This window comes from Urocitellus parryii, chromosome 9, assembly GCF_045843805.1.
Source record: "Urocitellus parryii isolate mUroPar1 chromosome 9, mUroPar1.hap1, whole genome shotgun sequence".
NCBI lineage: Eukaryota > Metazoa > Chordata > Mammalia > Rodentia > Sciuridae > Urocitellus > Urocitellus parryii.
The window spans coordinates 7,031,495-7,057,725 of record NC_135539.1 but is presented as its reverse complement, the minus strand read 5'-3'; the positions used below and the strand labels follow the sequence as shown (position 1 = coordinate 7,057,725).

Genomic DNA, 26,231 nt, shown 5'->3' with positions numbered 1-26,231 from the left:
CCACCCTAGACGTCCTGGACCGCTATGGGGTTGGTGACCCAATTCCGCTGCCTGAACAGCAAGTCCCCCGCCTTCTGCTAGGACCCGCAGAGGACGCTGAGCTCCGCCCGCGCCGGAAGGCTGCCTCTGTTCACCTCCGCGGGTCTGTGTTCTCGCGTGGGTCCTGGCGGGCCGTGGGTCCGTATCTCTTTCCCCAATCGCGTCTCTCCTTTGTCCTGCCTCTTTCTTGGACTGCTGTGACCCCGAATCTGTCCCGCTGTCCTCTCTGCTGCGTCTCTGAGCCTTGACCTCAGGACTCCTCGGCTCGGGTCCCGCCCCCCAACCCCCCTGCGTCCTTAACTCTCTCAGGGATCTGATGTCGCAGAGCGCAGCCCCAACCACGCGTGACCGGGCCGGGCGGCAGCGGCACGAGCTCAGGGTGCCTGCCCCACGGCTGTCGACGCGGCACGGCAGCCCCCGCCACCTAGGGCTCGCCGGGGCCTCCGTGCAGTGGGAACCGCTGCCTGACCGGCGCATGCGGCGGCTGTCTGGCGCCTGCGCGCATGCCCAGAGCCAGCGGGGCCTGAACGCGGGGCGCTGGGGTGGGCGGCAGGCGGCGTGTGCTCGGCGGGGGCGGGGCCGCGTGCGCGCGTGCGCAGAAGGGCCGTCGCCGTCGCGCAGAGAGCTGAGGAAAGCGGAGCCGAGGTGGGTGCGCGGCGGTGGTGGGGGCGTGGCGGTGCGGGGCCCAGTGGGCTACGCTGTCACCGCTCCGGGGGTGGTGACCCGGGCCTCGGCGCCGCGCGGCTCGGGGTTGCTGAGGAGCCTGGCGCTGCAGCTGCAGTTGCTACGCGGGCCCAGAAGACGGACCCCTGGGGCAGGCCGGGTCCCCCACCCGCCGGCCCGGCCCGGGGCGAGGTGTCGTCGGAAAGAGCTGAGTGTCACGCTGCCTCGCGGCACTTTCCGTCTCTGCCGGGTAGGAAATCCTCTTCTGGGTTGGTGGAATTGCAGCAGGTTCCCCGATACCTACCGCTCTCCGAGAGCTGCAGCTCCTCCGCGCCCTTCACTTGCTCAGGACGACACACCTGTCCACTTGGCGCCTGGGTATTTTCCCAACCTCGGAGTCTTGGGTACCCCTTGCTGCTGTGCCGGGGGAATGGGGGCAGCAGTTCTCCATACATGCCCCTGGGAAGTGGAAGCTAGGAGCTTGACCCCCTGCTTTCTGCGGCAGCACAGCTGGAGGGCAGCGCTGGCACTGGGGGAATGGGCTACGCCTTTTAGGATCTCCTGTGAACAGGGTGCTGGTGGCCTGGCCACAGGTTTTCTTTGGTGACCAGAGCAGTGTGGAAACAATTGCGCTGTGGGCCTCCCTGTGCTGACTTTAAAGGCCAAAGATTGTCTAAACGTTTTGTGTAGGTATAGATTGGCTATTAGTGACCCCGGGATGCTGTCTTTACTCATCAGTTATTCCTGGGCAGGGAAGTCGGCCTGCTTTTCCAAGATGAATGGAAACCCTAGAAGGTGATTTTCCTCTTTTCACTGTGTGTTTGCTTCAGAGTCAGCAGGTGCCTCCCAAGCAGCTTGCAGAACCACCCCATAATTTGGCATGCATTGCCATTTTGTGCATTTCGTCCATTTTTACTCTACTTCTGAAGCATTTAAGAGGCACTGTAAATGTTTACTTAATTACTTTGAAGTGAACAGATTTTTTTTCTTTTTTGTGGTACTAAGGGTTGAATCCAGGTGCACTCTATGACAGAGCTTCGTCCCCAGCTCTTATTTTCATTTTAGAGTGTTGCTAAATTGTCTTCCTGCCTCAACCTCGTAGTCAATGCAATCACTGGCCTGTTCCACCGTGCCTGGCTGAAATGAGCAGATTCTTTCATTTTAAGGTTGAAACCAAACCTAGATGAGGAAACAAGCAACAAATTTCAAAGAATTTACAGTTATTGTTGATAGACAATGGTCTGACCCCCACATGTGCTTCCCTTTATTCTGAGGTTGATCTTCATCTAATCTCCTCAGCACTCAGATTAAGCCTCTGTGGGAAGTGCTTAATGGGTAGTGAATGCTCTGTTTAGAATCCTGTCTCTCCCTGTGAACAGGGCTGGAGCTACATCACCTTCATCTTTGTTCCCCCATTGCCTGACATGGGTGGGCTGGCTTGAGGTTCTAAGTGGTTGTTGAAAAGAATCAGAGCATTGTCAGACTGATAGATGTAAGCTAGTGCAGTAGCTTTCAGCTGTATTAAGGGTGACCTTCTGGGATGTTGAAATGATCTAAGCAGGGTTTTCATAACAATGATATTCACCCCCCTGGGTCTGCTAATTCTAATTCGCTGGCTGGTGGGCCTGGCTAACTCTTTCTAACCACACCTGCCAGAACTTTCTAGCAGTTCTGAGTGACCTTGGGCACACAGTGTTGCTCCTAAACCTCCTTCTGCCAATTGCAGAAGACTTCTTTAAGTATTTGCCTTTGGGTGGTTTTTGGTTTAACTTACATAAGACAATGGTGTAGTTGGTAAAAAGAAAAAAAAAAAAGCACTTAACATTTGCTCTGTTCAATGTTTTACCTGTTTGAGCATACCTTTTCTGTTATGGCAACTCTGTAAATGGAAGAAAAAAGCCCTTTCCCACTTGAAGCAGCAATTTCAGTGGCTGTTTGCAGCGTCACCTTCCAAATGGAGATAATATCAAAGAAACAAAACCTCAGGCTTTCTACTGAGAACCACCTTGAATTTGCTATGCAGTTTCTCTATCCTTTAACATGGGTTTATTTAATTTATACTTCATGTGATGAGGCACTGTGCTGTGTATGCTGTAACATTGTTGAGTGAGGTTCGGTCTCTGCCCTTGAGCTCACTGTGTAGTAAGGAGACAGGCAAATAAATGCATAGTGGTAGACACTCCCACAGGGGTGGGTAGATCTTTCTGTGGGCCCAGGGGACCAACATCCAGTTGGACTGTGGTGGGGGATAGGAGCTCAGAGAAGGCCATGAGCTTCATTTTGAAGGATGGTTAGAACATGTAATGAAAGAACCTACCAGCCAGAGGGGCAATAGGATAGTACATAGAAAGTGAAAGGGGAATGGTTCCTACCCTCAGCTATTGGGAGAAGGGCAATGGGTAGCTCTGAGTATGTGGGGGAAGATGGAAAAATGGAAGGGAGCTGGGCTGGTAGCATACTGGGAAAGGCCTTGAGTGCCAGGCTCAAGAATTTTAATTTTACCCTGAGAGCAGTGGAAGCCATCAGAGGAGCATAGCTTGTGAGTGACCTGATGAGCTTTATGTTTTCTAAGGACTTACCCAACCTTAGCCAGTGGTAATAAAGACAGGTTGGTAAGGTATCTTCGAGGCACACCCTGAGACAAAAAATGGAAAGGAGGGGCTGGGGTTGAAGTTCAGTGATACAGTGCATGTCTAGTATGTGTGAGGCACTGGGTTCTATTCTCAGCACTGTATATAAATAAATAAAGAAAATAAAGGTCAATCGATAACTAAAAAAAAAAAAAAAAGAATGGAAAGGAGGGCAAAACTAAGAGACAAGTAGCTGCTGGAATAGGAAGAGCCAGGGAGAAAAGAGGATGCTGGGGACGCTCCAGGACTGGATGACAGGCTGTTCAGTGCCATGATGCACACAGAGTGGAGCAGGCCTGGGGAAAGCTCAGGACTTTGAGTTTGGAAAATCATCATCCAGGCAGCAGGTAGGTATCTACTGGTCTGGAGCCATGAGGCTACAGAGCATTTAGGGGGCATTCCTGTGTGGTGTTAAAGTTGGGGAGTGAGTTGGGTCTTCTCAGTGAGAAAAAAAGGCTGTACCTATGAACCGCTAATCTTATATTCTTAGGAACATAAGGCTGCTTTGTAACCAATTGCTTTGTTGGCAGATGGGGGTAGGGTAGTGGGCTTTTTGTTTCTGTCAGAGAGCCAGTTTTGCTTGTTAGAGTGTAAGATAGGATGTCAGATACTAAAGGTACAAACACACATTTCTGTTGTCTTTCCAAGGGTCTTTCTATCTCAAATGTTTGTTTGCCTTTTGGGGAACCTCCAGATTGGGGAGCACTCATCTCAAGAGACCCCATTTGGCTCTAGACTGAGGGTTCCTGTCAGAACATTCTATAGTTAGAACTCAGGGGGCGGGGATCTTCTTAGACCTGGAAATCCATTATTGCAGAATTCTCCAGGTTGTGCTGCTTTCCCTCCAGGACCCTGGTTTCTGTGTGATATAGCAGCCTTAGTATCAGATAGGACTTTGGAAAAAAATGACCAAGGGTACAGAGGCCAAGCATGTGGTGTCCCTTCCCCACTCTGTCTCACATGGTAGGGCCATATGAGAAGGGTAGGGAAAAGCTGATATTGCAAAATGAGTCCCTATCTGCCCGCCTCTGGCATGTGGGCCCCATTGGGATGGCCACATGTCTTATGAGTTTGTGAGCAGTTATCTTTGTTCCTCATGTTGGGGCGTGTGGCTGCTCAGTCTTAGAGCTTTTGTTCACGGATCATGTGTAAGCAGTGGTAACCTCCCTTCAGAGGTGACTGAGAATATACAGCACACCACTTGGACTGTTTCCCATAATCTGAAACTGTGTCTTCCTGATTGTTACATAGTTTTAATGGGGTGCTACACACTCTCAGAAATTGTTTACTGATGGGTGATTCTATTAATAGTAAAAGCCTGTCCACTCTTCTAAGGGTTGTTCATTATCTCGGTCCCACCAAAAGTTCACTTCTGTCCCTTAGGCCTTTTCTTAAATAATTTTGCTCTTTTCTCCTAATCACCCTCTGTGTTTCTTTCCTGGAAGGTATCCTTATAGTCTTTGTATCTTGGAAACCTGTAGACTTTAGAAGGATCAAGATGTGGACATTAACTCCTGTCCTGGTATCTTTACCTGTCTTTTTAGACTGTCCCCACCTTGCTTCCAGCATGAAAGGGAACTGTCCTTAATTGGCAGCCCAGTAAATTCAGACTCTTTGGCTTCTTGAAGCCTGTAAACTCGATTATAGAACTGTCTTTTCACCTAAGCTACAAAAGATGCCCACAGACTTGTGCCTTCCTCCTGAACAGCTCCCGGACTCTGAATTAGATCTGTCTTTTGTGGCTCTGTCCTTTGCCCATGCTGTCTGTGTCACTTCCTGGAGCTAAGTCCTCCTTACCTGTCAAAACCCAGATAATGCAGGTGTTGGCTCCAGGATACCTTCCCTGAGCCTTCTTTCCTTGTGGATAGGGACCCAGATACCCTGTGTTGGGCTCCCTGAGAGCTAGAACCGGTACCACCTCTTTGTCCTCCAGCACTTGGGACCCTGGCATGCAGGAAGTGTATCTTGAATGCCTATTAAAATGATTAAGTTCACACAGTTCCATCTTGGCTAGCTGTCTTGCTGTCTTATTAGGTCTGAAGGTGTTTGTGGAGAACCTGAGCTCCTGGCCTTCAGGGCTCCTGGCCTTCAGGGCATACCTTACTCGGGCACCTTGCTGGGAACTCAGACCTGTCAAAATTATGTGCTACTAACTTTTGAATGAGTTCTTTTCCATGTGCCCTGATGGGGGAGTATTTTTCCATGACTGACTTTTTGGCAGACCCTTAGAGCTCAAAAGATAAAGATGCTGAATTAGTTGAGTCTTGTTCCAGCCCCAGCGCAGCTCCTCCCTTCCTATGGGTAGGCCAGATTAGACCAAGAAATGTCTTCTGCCCAGGAAAGGGACACAGGGAACCTTTTTGGAGTGGCTAACCAAGCTGGAGATTCACCTATTCAGGATCCCCCATGTAGCCTAAGACTTGCATTTGAACTTCTAGCCAGCAGGCAGGCCAGCTGGCCCAGTATGCTGTGACTAACACCTCATTAATGGTTATATCCTTGTTGTACCTGGCACGTGCCTGCCATTGTGTGCCACCAGCAAAGGGCCCACTATCAAGTTCCCTGTAATCAGCTACTTGGTAGTCACTCTGGGGTGCCATTCCCCATTAACATAGGAGAACTTCCTGTGCTCTGCTGCGGAGTAGAAGCTGTGCACACCTTGCCTTCCTGTCACGTGAAGATGCCTTCCAGGGAGGTCACTGCCTAGGACAAGTTGACTGAGGCTCCCTGTTGTTATTCAGCCTTTGAAATTTAAATTTCATCCTAGGACTAAATAATTTGCAGATTTTTCTTGCTTCTCTTTTTTCTTCTCTGGTTTCCCCCTTTCCAGGGCACACTGGGTATAGTGTGACACTGAACACAGAAGTCACAGTATAGTAGAACAGGATGTATAAGCAAGTTACTGTAACACCTCAGTGTGCTGAGAGTGGAAAAAGATTTGGGCAAGGAGGTGTGGATAAGGATTTGAAACAGATTTGGACAAGGAGATCTTAACCCTGTCAGAGAAGTCACTGAAGGGACATGAAGAAGGTATGACCAGAGTCAGCAGGGAAAGGAGAAGAGGGGCAGATGTGTCCTGTCTTTCCTCCACTCAGGAATATTCTTTTTGAGTGTAGCATGGTACTGTGGTTGGTGCTTTGTGGCTATGGCTTCTGTAACTGCCGTGGAGAAGCAGGAAGGGGCCAGGACATAAAGGGCCAGGGACAGGAAAGATCTCCGTTGAAGGGTTGGGACTAGTCAAGTCCCAGGCTGGGCAGAAATGCTGGGAGTCAGAGCTGAGTTGTGTTGAAGGCATGTGGAGCAGGAAGGTCAGGAAATGTTTAGCAGATGCCTGGGAAGCAGCTTCAGGTATAGGACTGGAGCTCACATGGGGCTTCTAGGCTGAGAAGAAGCTGTACTTCTGCAGAAATGACATTGAGGGAGACAGAAGCCCGAAAGGTGAGGAGAGCCCAGGATATGGAAGCAAGCAAGATAAGGAACCAAAGTGTCCATTAGACCTGGCAATCAAGTATGGAGTCCTCAAGACAGGAGGGGTGGGAATGCAGCCTGCTGTTGCCGGCAGTTCTACTCTGAAGGAAGAGAAAAGAGAGACAGAGCTGGAGTACAGTCTCAGGCCTGCCTAAACAGAGAGGGAATGTTGAGAGTACAGGGAGTCAGGGTCCCCAGGAAGTAAGATTGGACTGAGGAAGGGCCTGGGCTTGGACCCATGCATTTAAAGGACAGGGCCAGAGAGAAAGGGAACTTCTGCTTGGCAGCCTCACTTTCTCAAGGAAGAGTAGTAGGATAAAGTTGTGAGCAGCACCTGGGAACAGGAGAGGGTGCCAGAGGTGAGCTAGGAAGGGCCTGCCAAGAAGCCCCAAAGACTGGACACACTGAGCAGGAAGCTTGATTTTTTTTTTTTTTTCCCCCACTCTGTGGCTCCTGTGTAGGCATGGAGAAGTGTGTGTGTTAGCTTGGCTTCCTCACCTCAGGCAGCTGAAGCAGGAGGACAGGATGGGGTTAAGCTGGGGCTTGGTGTGATGTCTAGACTGAGCTATAGGGAGTAAAGGAAGGGGGCTGGAAGATAAAGGTTAGAGCTCAAGGGTGAGAGGAGGGTGGTGCCCTGTTGAGAGAGTATTTATGAATATTCAACCTCTGGGTCAAGTGGTTCCTGGGTGTGAATGAAGAGATAAGAGATGTGAAGGGGAAAGGGAGAGAATGATAATGTGGCATGGGGTAAAATTTGCCCTAGACAGGTTTCAGAGCAAAAAGGAAGGTGGGAGTGAAGGGGGGGCAAAAAGTGGAGCAGCGAGGCAAGGAAGTTTGGGGAAGACCAGGAGCTGTCTTCAGTCTGGTTAGTGTCACTACCTGCCCAGGTGTAGCCTAGGTTCTCACTGGGCAGTCGGTGGGTTGGGGAATCTCCAGGCAGCTGTTTGCTAAATGTACCTGTGGTGGGGCCTCTCCCCACCCACATGCAACAGACCCTATTGATCAACCTGCCCCAGACACCGCCCCTTAGTTGAGTGATTCTGAAGGCTGCTACCTCTGTATCCACCCTCCAGGCTGCCGCCTATCAATCTTTCTGCAACACAAGTTTGACTGTGCCTCCTTGTCCCAGTGCCCTAATGGTTCCTTATCCCCAGCAGGATGAGTCTGGGGCTCCAGTGGGATAAGGACCTCAGTGGTTTACTCACACTCTTTTAGAGACACCCCAAGGGAAGTTAGTTGCTGTGGTCACCTGGGCACAGTAAGTCTTCCCTGCCATTGTGAATGCTGGTCCTATACCTGGAATATCCAGTGCCACATTATCTACCTTCTAAGAAGGATTTCCAGAACCTTCACCAGCTCCCTAGATGTGGCCTAATCATCCCTTGTTACCTCTCTGTGTCAGTGGGTCTACAAATCTGTTTTCTGCCTGTCCAACCAGGTGTCTTGTTTCTGTATCTGCTGTTCATAGCGCAGTGCCAGAGACCCAATAGGCACTCAAGAAAAGGTTCTGGTGATGGCTATAATCCTAGTGACTTGGAGACTGAGACAGGAGGATCATAAGTTCAAGGCCAGCCTTGGCAACTCTATGAGATCCTATCTCAAAAATTAAAAATTAGGGCTGGGGCTGGAGCTTAGCAGTTGCACACTTGCCTGGCATGTGTGAGGCATGGGTTCGATTCTCAGCATCACATATAAATAAATAAAACAAAGGTCTATCAACAACTAAAAAAATATATATTTATTTAAAAAAAATTAAGGGCTGGGGCTGCAGCTCAGTGGTAGAATGCCTGCCTTGCACATGTGAGGCACTGGGTTCGATCCTCAGAACCACATAAAAATAAATACATAAAAATATTGTGTCCATCTACAACTAAAAAAATATTTAAAAAAATAAATATTATAAAGGTTGGAGATATAGGTCAGTGGTAAAGTATCCCTGGGTTTAATCTCTGGTATCAAAAAAAAAAAAAAAAAAAGAGGGAAGGTCTGGAAAGAATGGGTGTGGTAGGGTGGATGGATTAAGCCAGTGGCCCCTTTCTAGGCCCACTTTGCTCTGCCCTGTCCTGGCCTGTCCCAGAGATGAGGCCTGGGGGAAGGACTAGTGTCCACCCTACCCTGAGGCTCTGTCTAGGATTACTGACAGTGTCTTGAGGTGGTCTGTGCTTCTGGAGGTTTATCCCTGGTCTCTCCTGGGTGGGTGGGTGGGAGGAAGGGGACCTTGTGATGAAATGGGACTGGGTTCATCCCTGCATCAAGAGGGATACTCCTGGGCTGGAGATGTAGCTCAAGGCAAGTAAGTGAGAAGCCCTGGGTTCAATCTCCAGCACTGTGGGGGGGAAAGGGGGCCACTCCCTACCTGCCCTTGAGTGCTAGCAGCCACCTCTGCCCTCTTCCTCTTCCCTGCCATTTGTTCTGTGTCCTGCTCCAGGTCTGCTTTCACACCTATACCCCTGCCATGGCCCCTTCTGGCAATCCAATATGTTCCTCCAGCCCTCTTCTTCCCTGCCTCAGGGTGGATGGGATATTCCTCACCACCACCTTCTTTCCCACCTGCTGCCTCCCCAGACACCCTTCCAAGCTTTCCCACCTGCCTGGTACCTCTCCTTTCAGCCATCAAACATGCCCTCCTCCACCATTTCTCACCTGGCCCACTGCTGGTGGCATTCCTGGCAGCCTGAGCATCTCCTTTTCAGACAGCAAACACTTAAAGGTGTGTCTTCCTCATCTCCATAGGGCACACCCCAGGGCTGGAATGAGGCTTGTCAGCTCTGTGGTTCTCTGGCCTAGGAGGTGTGATCGGTACCAGACAGGATGTGAGGCACTGGTGGGTTCCTCTGCATCTCCTTAGCTGTCCAGAGACTACCCTCCATGGGCTCTTTTTTTTTTTTTTTTTTCCTGCCAACAATGTTCAACAAGGTTGAGGGGCTGTGTGGAACAAGTACATGCTTTGAATTCCATTAGGGGAACCTGCCTGAGAGGAGCGTGCATTTCTTATGTGGAGTCTCCACTGGCAAGGGTGCCCCTAATTTCTGTTGTTCCCATGGCATCTTCTGGGCATACAGATTCCCCACATGCTTAGGCTAGACCCCCAGCCTCACTTCCTCTCCTGTTCTCATCCTGTCGTCCCTCTTCTTCCCCAGAATGCACGTGGGGATTGCTCAGGCTATAGAGGAAGCACTGAACAGAGTGGCAGCTAATACCCCCTCTGTGCTCGGTGACACAGTGACTAAGATTCAGCAGGGCCAGATGCTGGGTCCTGGTCAGCTTGTTCCTGAGGTCAAAGTGTTGGGTAGGGACCCAGGCCTAGGGTGCTGACTCCTCAAACTGGAGTTCTAGTGAGCTGAGTGCCTGTCTGGTTCAGCGTCTGGGTGTGTGTAGGACCACTGCAGTGAGCTGCACGTCCCCTAGGAGATCCAATGCTGTGAGGTCAACTGAGCAGCTCTGGTGTTTGCTTAAAAAATGTCTCATTGAAACTGGTACTTAGCTAGGCCCCAGTGGTACATCCCAACTACTCAGGAGGCTGAGGCAAGAGGATCACAAGTTGAGGGTCAGCTTGAGCAACTTTGCAAGACCCTGTCTCAAAATTAAAAAAAATAAAATAGGAGCTAGGATGTAGCTCAGTGGTAGAGGACTTGTCTAACATGCTTAAGATCCTGATTTGATTTTCCTATACCAGGGCCTGGGGGGCTGGAGATGTAGCTTAGTGGCAGAGCACCCCTAGGCTCAATCCCTATTATTGTTAAAACAAAAAAATGCTGGTACTTAATACGCCAAAGTAGTTTCCCTGGGCTGGAGTTCTGTGTTTACTGCTTGCCCCTTAGCCTAGAGCCCTTGAGTGACTTGGTTTCTGCCCCCACCATCAGGCTGTTCTGTCTGCCTGAATCTACTCCTATCCAGACTCTAGGGCCCACCATATATATGCCTGCCCAGATATGTCAGCCCCCTATGTCTTAGCTGGATCCTGTCCACCTTTCTCCAATCCCACTTCTCCACAGCCTCCAGGAGGGTATTTCTGAATTTTTCTGAGGTGTCATGTTCTGCTTCTCCTTTCTTTGTGCCCCTTGTGTGAGGATACTGCCTCCTTCCTCTCCCACCTTCAGCCACTCAGTACCACCCACCCAGGCCTTCAGCTTGCCCTTGCCTCTCCCACTTCTCCTACAGTGCTGTCCCTTGGTGCTCCATGCAACCCATTCCAGAATCACCCTTCCATCTTTATGAACTTGGGTACTATCACTCTTCTATAGCTCAAGTGCTAGTCAGCATCCATTCTGGATGTTCCCCAGTACCCTGCCTGGCCACTTCCAGCATTTCCTGCATCAGTTGTGATTGTGTGTGTCCTCTAGAGCACCTTCACTTCCCCCCAGGGCCCATCATGAAAGAGGTAGCTCACTTAATGTTTGTGGAATGAATAAGTTTGGGGCAAAGAGAGCCATGATTGTTGCTGACCCCTCTGTCCAGTGACCAGAACTGGGAGAGAGAGCCAGGAAGGGAGGTTTAGCTCCCAGTGTTGATGAGTATTAAGATGTAGTCACCAAGGCTAACTCTGTGGTTCTCTTTTTGTCACATGAGAGTTTGTTTTCAAATCTAACTGTCTGGGAAAGTCATGATCTCTACGTAAGAGGTGAGAAACGCAGAGTTCTCATGACTCCCTAGGTTCTGAAGCAGTGTTTTGGGACAGCTTTATGGTATTGAGAAATGGATCCTGAATTTGCCAAGGAGAACACTGGGAGAACACTGATCATATAAGGTGACCTGTACCTCAGAGGGAATTGGCAATTGTGGGGAGGGCTCCTGGACCCTAGAGGGTTCAGCAGACTAGGGTCATCCTTCCTGTGCAAGAGGATCTTCCAGTACTTGTCTGAATCTCACTTTCCTCATCTGTGAATTAGAGCAAATACCTGAACCACCCAGCTGAACTCACAGTTAGAGGTGGACCATGAAGCCAAGTGACTGTATGGCCAGCATCGGTGAAATTTGTTCTGCAGCTTCCAGAGATGGGGGGTAGTCTACTTGCACAGAGGCACCAGCCTTGGTCCTGGGACTCTTCCGCACCACTGTTGGTAATAAGGCTTGTCCTTCCTCCCGCATCCATTTTTCCTCCTTCCTGCCCTAAGTTTTGACCAGAAATCTACTTGAGCACCTTGCATCTGATAGAGTGGAACCAACAGATGTCTGTGGAGCCTGGGCTCTGCCCATCCCCATCCAGCCTAGGCTGCCTTCTTTTTCTGTGGGCATACTGTAGGGGGTTTGTTGTGGAGGAAAGATCTGGGGATTATTTGAGGCTGCTGTGGGGGGTTCGTGGCAGAAGTATCTCATAGGAATGCTCCTCTCTAGAGAAGCCTAGCCATGTGGCTGTGAGCCTGGAGATACTTAAGGGGCCCTTAAGCCTTTGGCCTCACCCTTGGCGGACCCAAAGGACACAGTGGGATCACTGGTTGGGAGCATCACCTGGAAAAATCACTGATGTAGCGATATAACATTTTGTGGAAATGAAAAGCACTTTGTTTCCACCTACCTTTTTTTTCCTTTTTAAGAAACACTTGAAGGGCTGAGGATTTAGCTCAGTGGCAAAGTGCTTTCCTTGCATGTGCAAGGCCCTTGGTTTTATCCCCAGTAACACACACACACACACACACACACACACACACACACACACACACAAACACACGAACACTTGCTTCCCATCTTCAGGTATCCTGAACTATCAAATAGGCACCATGTTGATGAGGAAAAGGCCATGAGTGTCACTGAGGAGGCTTACAGGGTGGGGAAAGAGGAAGTGCATGGCAGGAAAGGAAAGTGTAGCAATTGAAAGAGGTACCTGGGGGGAACCATCATCAGACTCAAGCTTGGGATCTGTACCTGGCCTGTGGGAGAGCTGCCCACCTGACTCCCATGCTGCACCCTCTACAGGATTGACCCCAGCATTGACCCACTGGGGCATCACTCCTGGACACTCCTGAGCATCTGCTGAGTTCTAGGCCTGGACCCTGAGGAGCAGTCACAGTGGGAAAGCCCTGGAAACATCAGAGCGGCCCTGGTGTGCCACGCTGGCAGAGTGCTTTTTATAAACAGTCCTAGTTAATCCTCACAACAAAAACATCAGATGGATCATACCCTTCTCTGCTTCCCATTGGGCTTAGAGTAAAACCCGGACTCCTCCTCTGCATGCCCAGTCCCTGAGCACAGTCTCCCTGCTCTTGGCTGCCCTGCCAGCTGCATTGTTCTCTCCCTGGAGCTCCTTCCTGCCTTTGGGCCTTGACAGAAGCCTTTTTAGCTATCCCCAGAACCCTTTCCATGGCTTTTTTCCTGGCTACCTCCTTCTTATCTCTGTGGCTCATATGTCATTTCTCAGGAGGTATCCAAACTGCAGACCCTCTGTAAAGTTGCCATTGCCACGCAGATACTCTGTGGGGAGCCCCCACAGTCAGAAACTGACACAACTCTAGCTCCCAGTCTCACAGGGTGTCAAGTGGAACTTTTCTTACTTTCCTGGAACTGCCAGTGAGGCCCAAAGCTAAGGACAAAAGACAGTGCTTCTACCATTCCAAGCTCAGGAAGCTGCAGGCAGCTGGGGCTGGCCGGAGCTGCTACCTGGAGACCCAGCCCTGGGAGACCCCTGCTGTGAACTTGAGGAGGGGTGTTTCAGGTGAGAAACTACTCTCTGCCCTATGGTGGCCAAGAAAATCATATAATAGCCAGTGGTGCCTATGCAGAGCCCTGCACTACTGTGTGTCCAACAGCCTGGCTGTCTATCCTGGGCTGCCCAAGCATGGGGGCATAGGAGGATGCATTGTTTTTGCTGTGTCACTCCAACATCACCTGTACCTTAGTGAGCCCAGAGACAAAACTCAACCCACAGGTTTTGCCTAGAAACAAAAACTTTTGTGGGGTCAATGTTATTTATTAGCTCTATTTTACATATTAGGCCACTGCAATATAAGGAAGATGCAGGGCTTAAGCAAATAAATGTCAGAGGTGAACTTTGCAACCAGACCTGTTTACCTGCACAGATGGCCCATTCTTTAGCTTCTGCTTCCCTTCTCTCTCCCTGGCCACCAGGGTGAATGCTGGGTATGGCACCTTTGTCAGGAGCTAGGGAAATAAGCATGTAATGTTGTGTAACAGCAGCAGTCCAGCTGGTGGACCAACAAGGAAAGAGTCACTGTAGCTATAAAGATTCACCTTATTGGGCTGGGGGGTGTAGTTCAGTGGTAGAGCATATGATTAGCATGTGTAAGTCCTGAGTTCAATTCCAGCACCACTAAACAAACAAGCAAACAAAAAAGCTCCACAAAGTGTGGGTGTGCAAGCCAGGCTCATTTTAGGTTGTTGATGAGTTTCCTACCTCCCCTTATTTCCCTGTCCCAGTGACCAGTTTAAGAAAACCAAGCAAGATGGCACACACCTGTAATCCTTGCTACTCAGGAGGCTGAGGGGAGAAAAAGTTCCTGGGTTCAATCCTCAGTACTGGGGGGAGGGGGGAGGAGGGCAGCAGGAATTTTTACTCTGGTTTTTGTGTGTGTATGTTTTTGTTTTTGTGATGCTGGTGATTGAATCCAGGGGCACTTGACTACTGAACTCCATCTCCAGCCATTTTTATTTTTTTATTTTGAGACAGTGTCTTGCTAAGTTGTTGAAGCTGACCTGGAACCTGTGATCCTCCTGCCTCAGCCTTGTGAGTTGCTGGGATTACAGCCTTGTGCTGCTGTACCTGGCTAACCCAGTTTTAATTGTATGTATGTGAATATAAGAAAAAGGTTTTGCCATGGTGGATATGGTGGCTTATACCTGTAATCCTAGCTACTTGGAAGGCTGAGGTGAGAGAATCACAAGTTTGTTCCTTTTCTTTTTTTTTTTTTTGGTGCGTGTGTGTGTGTGTGTGTGTGTGTGTGTGTGTGTGTGTTGCTAGGGATTGAATCCAGAGCCTTGTGCATGTGAGGCAAGCACTGTACCAACTGAGCTATGTCCCCAGCCCCAAGGATCAATGCCAGCCTGGGCAACTTAGCAAAAGCCTGTCTCAAAAAAACTTTTTAAAAAATATTTTTAGTTGTAGGTGAACACAATAACTTTATTTTTTTTTTAAATTTTTTAATGTGGTGCTGAGAATAGAGCCCAGTGCCTCACATGTGTGAGGAAAATACTCTGCCACTGAGCTACAACCCCAGCCCCCTGTCTTTTTTAAAAAAGGCTGAAGATGTAGCTCAGTGGTGAAATACTCCTGCGTTTAATCCCCAGTACAAAAAAAAAAGGAAGGAAGGAAGTTAGTTTTGAAAGCTGTATACCAAAGTGTTGGTTGTTCTCTTTCCATAGAAGGAGGATAGAACTAGAGAGGTAATTTAAACAGAACTCTATAATCTGGTCTTACATAACTTTTGTGATTGTGATTCTGCTTTCATATATCACTTACCTAATAAAATGTTTCATTTTGTTTGAAACCAAAGGAAAATACTTGTCTTTAATAGTTGCCTTGAGGGGGCTTGGGTTGTGGCTCAGCGGTAGCATACTTGCCTGGCATGTGTGAGGCACTGGGTTCAATTCTCAGCACCACATATAAATAAATAAAATAAAGGTCTATCAACAACTAAAAAAAAAAAAAAATAGCTGCCTTGAGGAGGTCATTGGGAACCTGGTTGCTGGGGCCTAGAAGCATCATGCTTTCCTTTTGAGATGTGGGAAGAAGGAAGGGACATGGAGTGGGGGCTCATTGCCTCTGTGTCCCTCTGATCCAGTGTGATCCTGGACTTCTTGCTGCAGCTCACCACTCTGCATCTGCAACTTGCTAAAAGAACTCTCTGCCAAGTATAGAGATCACTTCTGGAGTTTTCAGTTTAATATTCAACCTGGGTCTGGGGCCAGGCAATTGAAGGCGCTGTTTTGCTCCTCTCTTCATAAACATGTTTATTGCTGTCAGAAGGACCTGGTTCTTTTCACCCAGACAGGATAGGCCTGGGGTTATTCCAGTGTTTGTGAGCTTAGGCTCTAGAGTACACAGATAACTCAGACATGGGAGATTGTGGAGTGTGGCCTGACTGTGGCTGTGGGTGTGCAGGTGGCCTGGGGCATAGCCTTCTGAGCAGAGGAAGAAGGGACCCTTGCTGCTGCTACTCCCAAGACAGAGCGAACTCCACAACTATTTTTAAGGGGTGTCCTTATTAAGAAGAGGGTACAGGTTGTGACACAAGCCTAATCTTACTGTGAGCATGGTTTTCCAATGGGACATATTAAAAATCACTTTTATATTTTAGTGTTTTGTCAGAAAAACTTGTTTTAATTAATTTTTTCTATGGGGAAGCCCCTCTAAAAATATATCAATGGGTATAGACCTTAAAGACTAAAAGCAGGGACTCAGCAGATATTTGTACACCCAAGTCCATGGTAGTAGTAGTCACAACAGCCAAAAGGTAAGTGTCTATCCACAGATGAATGAGTAAACAAAGTGGTCTGTCCATATGACAAAATATTATTGAGTCTTTATTCTGGTATGTACTAAAACAGAGATGAACCTTGAGGACATCTAGCTAAGTAAAACAAGCTAGTCGTAAAAGTATAAATATTGGATGATTCATTCCTGTGAGGCACCTAGAGCAACTGAATTCTTGGAGACAAAAAGTAGAATGGGGGATGTCAGGGCATGGGGGAGGGAGTCTGTGTTTAATCAGGGGAGTTTCTGGAGTTGAATGTGGTAGTTAATACCACTGAACTGTACACTCACCAGTGGTTAAAACGGCATTTTTTGTGTGTGTTTACCACACACAAAAATGAAAGCCTCACCCAGGCACTTTCTCAAAACAGTATTGCCCCTTTGGTTTTGTATTATAGTTCTTAATTTTCATTCGGTGTTTCAATAAAATAGTATTTGCTTTTCCTGTTTTTAGATGAATCTTCTAGATGCAAAAGAACCTGGAGTGATGTAGTCATTTGCCAAATCTCACTGAAGCTTATCCCTTTGACATCTTCAGACACTTGTGCTGTCCCAGGCAGACAGGTTAGTCTGATTTTATGTTGGCAGATATTATGCCTTTGTGTCCAGGAGAGTAGCTTTGGCAGAGGTTTGGTGAGTGTGGGACCTGAAGCAGAAGACTGGCTGTTGTAGGTGCCTATTTAGAACCTCCTGTTGAGGCTCAGCTCCCCTGTTTCTTATGTGTGTATGAAGAACAGCAGCAGCATCATGGAGAGATGGCACTGAAGCTTCTGAGAGTCCATCCTTTGTCCCCAGAAGTCTGATTTTGAAGCTGGGTCACCTTCCATTTATTACTCAGCACACCCCCCATCCCCAGTGATTCTGTCTGGAGTTGCCTGCAGAATGTACCTTCCAAGCTGACAATGTCAAAGTTAAGAGCTGGCTTCAGAATTCCATCCCAGGCCAGGTAAGGCGGAGCAGACGCAGGTCCTCAGTGCACAGCCTTTGCCTCCAAGGGCTGAAAGAAGGAGTTGCTCACAGACTCCTCCTGGCCCTTGGCTCCTTTTTGGAAGATCCCAGGCCTCAGGACAGGGTGTTTGAGAGCCTGAATGGACCTCCTGAGGAGAGGTCCAGCTGTTTTTAGCACACTTGGTCTCTAAACCCCTTCGAGGGACCCTGTCCCTAGCTTCTCATTACTCCAAACCTGTGTCGCCCATTCCAGTAACACCTGAGCTCTGTGAAAATAAGATATATTCCAAAGTTCATAATGATTTCTCAGAAGAGTCCTTTATCTCTCTTTTTCTTTCTTTCTTTTTTTTTTTTGGTACTAGGAATGAACCCAGGGGCGCTTAACCACTGAACCACATCCCAAGCCCCTTTTTTTTTTTTAGTTTGAGATAAGGTTTAACTAAGCTTCTTAGGGCCTTGCTAAGTTGCTGAGGCTGGTCTTGAACTTAGAATCCTCCTGCCTCAGCCTCCTGAGTTGCTGGGATTATAAGCATGTGCCACCACATCCAGAACAGCTATTTATCTTAAATGGAGGCCCTTCTAGTACTTTGTAGAAACATTAAAACAGAAAAACAATGTTTTTTTCAGTATTGGGGATTGAGCCCAGATCCTTGCACATGCTAGATAAGCATTCTGCCACTGAGCTACAAGCCCAGCCTATTGAGTTTTTTCTTTTGTTTGTTTGTTTGGTTTTGTTTTGTTTTTTTGTTTGTTTGTTTGTTTTGGTACGTTCTGGGGATAGAACCCAGGGCCTTGTACATGCAAGGCAAGCACTCTACCAACTGAGCTATATCCCACCACCCCTCCCAGCTTGTTTTGAGACAGGGTCTTATTAAGTTGCCCAGGCTTGCCTCAAATTTGCCATCCTCCTGCTTCAGCTTCCTGAGTAGCTAGGCAAAAAGTGTAGCAGACAAAAAAGTTATTTTAAAAATTTTTCAAATTTTTTCAAACACATGTACTAAAAATATTTTTTAATTCTACAGGGTGTGGGATGGCAGACAGGTTAGCAAGCAAACTCTGTAGAGGGGACTGGAGGATCTAGCTACTCTTTACGCCCATCCTGGCAGCCTGGGGCCCTTCTCCCTGGCATACCAACACCATGGATTCCCCAGGGTACAACTGCTTTGTGGACAGAGACAAAATGGATGCTGCAATTCAGGACCTGGGGCCAAAGGAACTAAGCTGCACTGAACTGCAGGAGCTAAAGCAGCTGGCACGCCAGGGATACTGGGCTCAGAGCCACGCCCTGAGGGGAAAGGTGTACCAGCGTCTGATCCGGGACATCCCCTGCCGCACAGTCACACCTGACGCCAGTGTGTACAGTGACATTGTGGGCAAAATTGTGGGCAAGCACAGCAGCAGTAGCCTGCCCCTGCCAGAGTTTGTGGACAACACCCAGGTGCCCATCTATTGCCTGAATGCTCGGGGCGAGGGTGCCGTGCGCAAAATCCTCCTGTGCATTGCCAACCAGTTCCCTGACATCTCCTTCTGCCCAGCCCTGCCAGCTGTTGTGGCCCTGCTACTTCACTACAGCATTGATGAGGCTGAATGCTTCGAGAAAGCCTGCCGCATCCTGGCTTGCAATGACCCCAGCAAGAAGCTAATTGACCAGAGTTTCCTGGCCTTTGAGTCATCCTGTATGACATTTGGGGACCTGGTAAACAAGTACTGCCAGGCGGCCCACAAGCTGATGGTGGCTGTGTCAGAGGATGTCCTGCAGGTCTACTCTGACTGGCAGCGCTGGCTGTTTGGAGAGCTGCCCCTCAACTACTTTGCCCGTGTCTTTGATGTCTTCCTGGTGGAAGGCTACAAGGTGTTATACCGTGTCGCTCTGGCCATTCTCAAGTTCTTTCACAAGGTGAGAGCTGGTCAGCCTCTTGAGTCAGACAATGTAAAGCAGGACATCCGCATGTTTGTCAAGGATATTGCTAAGACGGTGTCCCCTGAGAAGCTGCTAGAGAAAGCATTTGCCATCCGTCTCTTCTCCCGCAAGGAGATCCAACTCCTGCAGATGGCCAATGAGAAAGCACTGAAGCAGAAAGGTATCACGGTCAAGCAGAAGAGGTAAGCAGCCCCAGGCTGTGTGTGTGTGTGTGTGTGTGTGTGTGTGTGTGTGTGCGCGCGCGCGCGCGCCCACGCGCGCGCCTCTGGCAGGCTGCAAGGGACCCAGGCAAGAGTGGGGGTTCTGGTGGATTACATCCTGGAAGTCTGAGCCTGAGCTTATTCTATCAGTCTCGGTCTGTCCATGTGTATACATATGGGTAGAAAGACACTAAAAAGCAGGAAGAGCCTTCCTAGTTACTGTCACAGCAAGACATGCCAGGGCCTGTCCTCAGGGACTAAAGTCAATGGCTGAGATGGAAGCTAGACAGCAACAGAGGGTCAGAAAGTCCATAGGGGCCAGGCTGGCCTCTCAGAGGTCATGTAAGAGCAGCTCCTGCTCCATCCCTCCAACTCTGGGCTTCATGGCTGGTTGTTCTTATGGCTGCTGATGTGGTCTCCCTGCCCTGAGCGCAGCTCCTGGGGAACAGGGTTGGGAAGGGTCACCGTGTTCAGCAGCTGACACTGGGATTATGCCATGGGTGATTGTTGGCATGTAGTTCTCTTTCTCCTGGGCCAGAGGAAGGCACACCCTGAGATTGGTATCTACCACTAACCTCTTCTTGTCTGTTTTATTTTCTTTTTTCTTCTCCATGTCCATTGCTTCCTCCTGTTTTTCAGTGTCTCACTTTCTAAAAGGTAGGTCTAAAAGCACACCTCAGTGCCTGACTTCTCCACCTTTTTGGCAGCCAGCTCTGAACCAACTCTTGCTATTTCCCAGGGCCTGGCTGGTTCTTATGAACCAGCTTCCACTTCCTCAGCCTGACACTCAGGCACAATCTGTCTGTCTGTCTTCCTCAGTTGTGCCATCTGCTGGTACTTGGCTGGCCCTGCAACTTTGTCCTTCTGTCCTGATTTCTTAGAGAAAAGGTGCTTTTGACACCCCCAGTCTGGGCACTCTGCCCTTTTAGAAGGTGGGAGGTGGGGCTTTTGGGAACAGCTGTGCCCCATTCTTTGTATCCAGGCCCTAGAATCAGGCAGTACACCTGGTTGAGTAGATGAGATGTCCCCTCTGGGCTTGGTTACAAAGAGTAGCTCTGAGACCTGGGTGGGAATACAGTCAGGTCACTGCAGGCTCTGACATTTTCTGCTCTCCCCAGGCAGTTTGTGCACCTGGCCGTCCATGCAGAGAACTTCCGCTCCGAGATTGTCAGCGTGAAGGAGATGAGAGATATCTGGTCTTGGGTCCCTGAGCGGTTTGCCCTTTGCCAGCCCCTTCTACTTTTCTCCTCATTGCAGCATGGGTACAGTCTAAGCAGGTGAGGCCCACTTGGTGCCCCAGGTATGTCCTGCCATGACTTCCAGGAGTTCATAGGGGTGGTTGGAAAAGCCTTTGTACCTGGGCCCCTGGTGAGGCCCTACCTCTTCCTGTGGGCTCCAAGAATCAGAAGCCCCTTGTCTGAACTTTTGTCATTTCCAGGCTACCCACACTTTGGAGATCTGCCTCCTAGGCCATAGCTTAGGGTCCTGTGCATTGCTCTGATAGGGGGTTTCCCCAGGCACACTGCCACCAAAAAAGCTCAGCCAGGTTTGGCTGGTATTCAGCACCTCAAGTCTCAGATGGCAGGTAGCCTCAGAAACTCTAGCTGGTGTCACAAGTGACCTGGCTGGGTGATTTGGGCAGAGCTGGCCTAGCTTTCACCCCAGGCCCTGTCTGCAGCCATATAAGCATTTTGGCATAGCTGGAGCTACTTTGCCCAACCCCCACTAAGCACATCAGCCGAGCACTGTGCACCACACTGGAAGCTGTGGGTCGCCCCACATGCCCAGCCCCTGAGGATGTGCCCAGCTTTCCTACAGTGAGGACCTGTTCCTCTGGTTCTTGCTTCCCTGTAGCACCTGGCTCTGGGCTCTGCCCTCAGGGGGCCATCTGCTATGAGGCTTCTCTTCCATCCAACTGGAGTAGACAGCCCACAATGTCCGAGAAAAGCCAGGTGAGAAGAGCACCTGATGAGGACATTGCCAGATCCTTAGCACCCCTGACAGCCTGGGCTAAGAGTCAGCAGAGGCTGGCAGGAGACAGTGGGGAGGGCAGCAGAGTAGCATCTGTGGTCTCTGCCCCCAGGTTCTATTTCCAGTGTGAGGGACACGAACCTACCCTCCTGCTCATCAAGACCACACAGAAGGAGGTGAGGAGGACCCAAGGGAGTCTGGGACCTGGACTCTGATGAACCTGGGAGAGGCTGCATCTCCCAGGGATGCCAAAATCCAAATGTGGATGTGTCCTATGCATGGAGCTCATCCTGTGCTTGAGGACCACTAAGGGAGATGGAAATGTCCCAGAGGCATCCACCCCATGGCCAGCTTCAACCTGTGGTGTGGAAGGGTGCACTTTTCAAAACTTAGCCCTCTCCACATCCCTTTTGCACTTGGTGTGTGTGGGTGGGTGGGGGGACTGTGACACACTGCATGCCCTGCTGGGGCCTGTGACTTGGTACCTCAGTAGGCCTGAACAAGGGAACCTTCCTGGGGTAGCCTGACCTTCTTCCTCAGGTGTGTGGAGCTTATCTATCAACAGACTGGAGTGAGAGAAACAAGTATGGAGGCAAACTGTCCTTCTTCGGAACTGGAGAGTGCTTTGTGTTTAGGGTGAGTGGGGCTGAGCCCAGGGCCCCCCGTGTAGGCCCAGCAGTCACCCTGGGCCAGGGTTGTTCCCAGTCCCTGAACCTCTCCAAAGCTCCCAGGGGGAGCTCAGGAGTTGGCAGGCCCTTGCCCTGGTACCCCAGCTCACATGATCAGCAGTTACCCTACAGGATATTTTCCTTCTGCTTTTTTTTTTTTTTTTTTTTTTTTGGTACTGGGGATTGAACCCAAAGTGCTCTACCACTGAGCCAGATCCCTGCCCTTTCTATTTTATATTTTGAGTCAGAATCTCACTAAGATGCAAATCCTTGCTTTGAACTTGCAACTCTCTTGCCTCAGCCTCCTGAGTCACTGAGATTATAAGCAAGTGCCACTACACCTAGCTATAAATGATTTTTATCTTTTTCCCAGTACTAGGGATTGAGCCCAGAGTTACATTGAGCTACATCCCCAGCCCTTTTTTATTTTTTATTTTTAGACAGGGTCTCAGTAAGTTAATTAGGGCCTCATTAAATTGCTGATGCTGGCCTTAAACTTGTGATCTTCCTGTGAGCCTCATAGATCACTGGGATTAGAGGTGTGTGCTACTGCCCAGCACAACTTCTGGGTTTTGATCACACTATCAAGTGCCTGTGAGCAAGTGGGACCTCATCTGCTTGTGTGTTGTCATTTCTTCAGCCCCTGGCTCACAGCCAATCTATGGAATGGAGATGGGCCTTGGTTTTGGAGGACAGAAGGGGCTCACTGGGGCACTGCATGCCAGTAACTCATGCCCATTCACCCTCAGCTGCAGCCAGAGGTACAGCGTTACGAGTGGGTAGTCATCAAGCACCCAGAGCTTACCAAGCCCGTACCCTGCACATCCTCCCACTCCAGCTGTTCAGACCCAGCTGACCGACTCTCACCATTCCTGGCTGCTCGGCACTTCAACCTGCCCTCCAAGACTGAGTCCATGTTCATGGCTGGGGGCACTGACTGCCTCATCATCGGTAGGAACCCACTTCCTCTACCTACCCTGGGGGGAGGGCATGGAGGATTGTGAGTGAGGATTGGGATAAATAGACTAGGAAGCAGGGGTCTACCTGGACAGCCAGGCCCAGGGTACTGTGGAGGTTCAAAGGTCAGCCTATGGTTTTATGTACCTATGCATTTATTTTTGTGATGCTGGGCCTTGCACATGCTAGGCAAGGCCTAAAGGGACCACTTGCCAGAGGCTTTAGAGAGGCCTCTGGCAAGGACTTCTGAGGTTGCCCAGTCTAGGCAGAGACACCTCAAGGGCAGTGCTGATGGGTTGTGGGTGGGGACAGAGAGGCTGCTACTGACATGAGCACCCTGTAGGGGGAGGGGGTGGCCAGGCGCTCTACATCGACGGGGACCTGAACCGGGGCCGCACGGGACACTGCGACACTTTCAACAACCAGCCCCTCTGCTCAGAGAACTTCCTCATCGCTGCTGTGGAGGCCTGGGGCTTCCAAGACCCTGATACCCAGTGATGGGCCTGCGCTGATGGTGACTGAGCTGCCTCTGTGGGGTGGTGGGGTAGAGGCTGGGTCACCTCTTCCAGGAGCAGGGAGTGAAACCCGCCCCTATGTGGTGAGCAGTATTGGCCTGCAGCTGGATTACCATGGCCAAGCCTGGCCAAGCCTGCTTGGACTAGCTGCTCCTTCTACTTGGAAGAGGCCCCCTGATCCCACCTGCCTCTGGGTTAGAGCTCAGGGGGCTCAGGCCAGCACAGTGCCTGTATAGAAGGCACACTCCTTCCCAATTGAAGGCCATGGCTCTCTGTGGAGGAATCTTCCCAAGGCTATATAGGTTGGGGTTCTACATCTTGCTGCCACTGGGGCTTCAGGCCCTGATGAGGGGGATGGAAAGACAGAGGAACCTTCCACCAAGTGTGTGACTGTGGTGCCCCCTACTGGTGCTGCAAGGTGTCACTCCCCTCTGGAGGGGACCTGATCTCCCCCAAGGATTGGTCCTGAGAATAGGTGCCCTTGGCACTGTTCCCCGGTAGGATCCCACTTCCCTCCCCAAGAGCATCTCCCCAGGCCTCTGGTCAAGTCCCTCCTTCCCTGGGGGTCTCCTCTCCAGCAGTAACTCCACTCTGAGACTTTGCTGGGCTGCATTTGCTACTGTAGAGTGGGAAAGCGGAGGGCAGGATTTGTGCTGAGACCCATTGCTCCCCTATTCCCCTAGAGAGGGTAAAAGGCCGGTGGGGTGGGGGCTGGAGGGAATGTGACATGTCCTTGTGTTTCTGCAGAGCCTGAAGCTCTTGGTGGGCCTTTCCTTGCTGCAAGTCCACCTGAAGAGGTGGCCCCAGGAGGGATTTTCTTTGATCAACCTCCCAAACAGCCAGTGCCATTCCCAGAGGCCTGCCCAGAGATGCCTGGACTCGCTGTGGCTTCTCAGCCCTCCTCTTTCCATCTCCGTGGCCTCCTTGAGCCTCCCACAGTCTCTACAGTCATCCTGTTTTCCCCTCTTGACACAATGGCCACCAGGCCAGGTTCAAACTCGGACCCCTCAGCATGGATGCTTGCCTCAGTCCTGCCCTTCCTACTTCTCTTCATTGGGCCCTGCACTTCCCTAGGTCCTGCCCACATAACACCTCCTGGTCTTCTCTGCCTACTACATCCGTTCTCTATATGCCTCTCCAGCACTGTGGCTGGCCACATGTCATGGTTTTCTGTGTGCTGCCCCCTCCCCTTAGATCCTTCAGGCCCCTGGGCATCTGTACTGCCTGAGCCCTGTGCTGACCTTGTGCATGGCAGGTGCCAAGGGAATACTTCTCTCTGAGCACTGCAGGGAGTATACCTCCCTGTACCCTCCCATTCTGCCCTGTGAACTCCCTCAGCCAGTCCTGAGGGTCTGGACACCAGAGAGAAGAGGGGAGAAGCAGTGACCCAAGTGGATGTTGGGCCATTGAGACCTGGGAAATAGGACAGATGCCTAGTCCCACCTGGCTGCAGCCAGCACCTCTCATTGTCACTGTGCACTGCACTAATGCCTCTTCCAACACCATGCTTACCCTTCCTGTGAGGGGTTCATCCCCTTTTGCCTGTCTAGTCATGTCGCCTCTGAGCTGGGTAATGGTGTACAGGAGCAGTACAGGAACCTTATGTGGCTTTGGGTAAGCTGATAAACTACCTGGAGTTCAAGTTTCCCACCTTGAGATGGGGCAGTTCTCCTGCCATGCTGTCCTCTTGGACAGGGGAATCACATGAATCCCTCTTCAGGGGAGAGGTGCTAAGAGGTAGTGACATTGCTCCCCCAGGGTGCCACAGCCCTTACTGTCCGCCCCCTTTTTTTTTGAGCCCCCCACTGTCCAGACCTGTAACCTACTATGTTGTTGTTCATTAAATACAGTTTTGTTTCATTAACTCCAGGGGTCTGAGCCTGGTTTCTTCAGCTAAATGAGTCTCTGGGGAGTCCCTGGGCTGTGCCACCTTGGGATCCTCACCCAGGCACTGTCACTGGCTTTTAAAAACACAGATGAAGCTAAACCTGAGCATTTTTTGTAGGTGTCTTTGCAAACTTCCTGACAGGGTGGTGGGTGGTGGTGGCTTTACTGAAAAACAACTGGTTCTATGTGGCTCCCCAAGAGGCCAGCTTGCTTTGGCCTTGCTGAGATCCAGCCCAAGATGACCAAATAACACTTAATCATGATTTCTACATTATAATATATGTTCTTTGCTTTGTGTGTACATTGCAAAATATTTATTTTCCTTGAATTTAGTGCTGCCTTTTTCCTGACTTCTCTACCAAAAAATTTCTTCCAAAAGATACATGTGGTTATTATTTTTTATTCTTATTATTATCTGATACTAAAATTCCTAAATAGAACATAATTTACTTTATTGATGTTTTCTATTATTTATTCTTGATTATTAACTTTTGATATTGCAAAAATCAAAATTGAATAGAATTACACAATTTTAATTTTTTAAGAAATATTTAAACACTTATTTTAAAAACAAATTTCAAGCCAGATGTAGTGGTATACACCTATAATCCTAGTAACTCCAGAGGAGGCTAAGGCAGGAGGATTTAAATAAGTTTAAGGCCAACCTAGGCAACTTAGTGAGACCCTGTCTCAAAATAAAAAATATAAAGGAGACATATATTGGTGGTAGAGTGCTCCGGGTTCAATTCCCAAAACTGAAAAAATGAACATAAAAACTAAAAATAAAAACAAATATTAAACCTAATCTCAGCTAGTTCATTAAATTAAATGCATTCATTAATGCCAAGCAAATGACTTTAATGCTTAAGGAAAAAGTTTTTTAAGGCAGACATGGTAGTGCACACCTGTAATCCCAGCAATTTGGGAGGCTGAGGCAGGA

At 49.6% G+C, this 26,231-nt stretch overlaps 1 protein-coding gene across 6 annotated transcripts; it reads left to right on the top strand.

The window, feature by feature from the left end:
• Window positions 1-642: 642 nt before the first annotated feature.
• Window positions 643-25,268, top strand: Tbc1d24 (TBC1 domain family member 24). Of its 6 annotated transcripts, none has more exons than XM_026385550.2 (10): window positions 643-684; window positions 16,679-16,788; window positions 16,962-17,170; window positions 18,195-19,275; window positions 19,933-19,950; window positions 20,412-20,570; window positions 21,377-21,440; window positions 21,805-21,900; window positions 22,682-22,883; window positions 24,152-25,268. In XM_026385550.2, the coding sequence occupies exons 4-10, from the start codon at window positions 18,311-18,313 to the stop codon at window positions 24,682-24,684; spliced, it is 2,037 nt and encodes a 678-aa protein (XP_026241335.1). In that variant the 5' UTR covers window positions 643-684; window positions 16,679-16,788; window positions 16,962-17,170; window positions 18,195-18,310; the 3' UTR covers window positions 24,685-25,268. The 6 variants fall into 6 exon arrangements, with proteins under 6 accessions (XP_026241335.1, XP_026241338.1, XP_026241333.1 ...); XM_026385553.2 differs by lacking the exon at window positions 16,962-17,170 and adding an exon at window positions 23,233-23,403 and having other exon boundaries at window positions 24,152-24,241; XM_026385548.2 differs by lacking the exon at window positions 16,962-17,170.
• The last annotated feature ends 963 nt before the right edge of the window (window positions 25,269-26,231 follow it).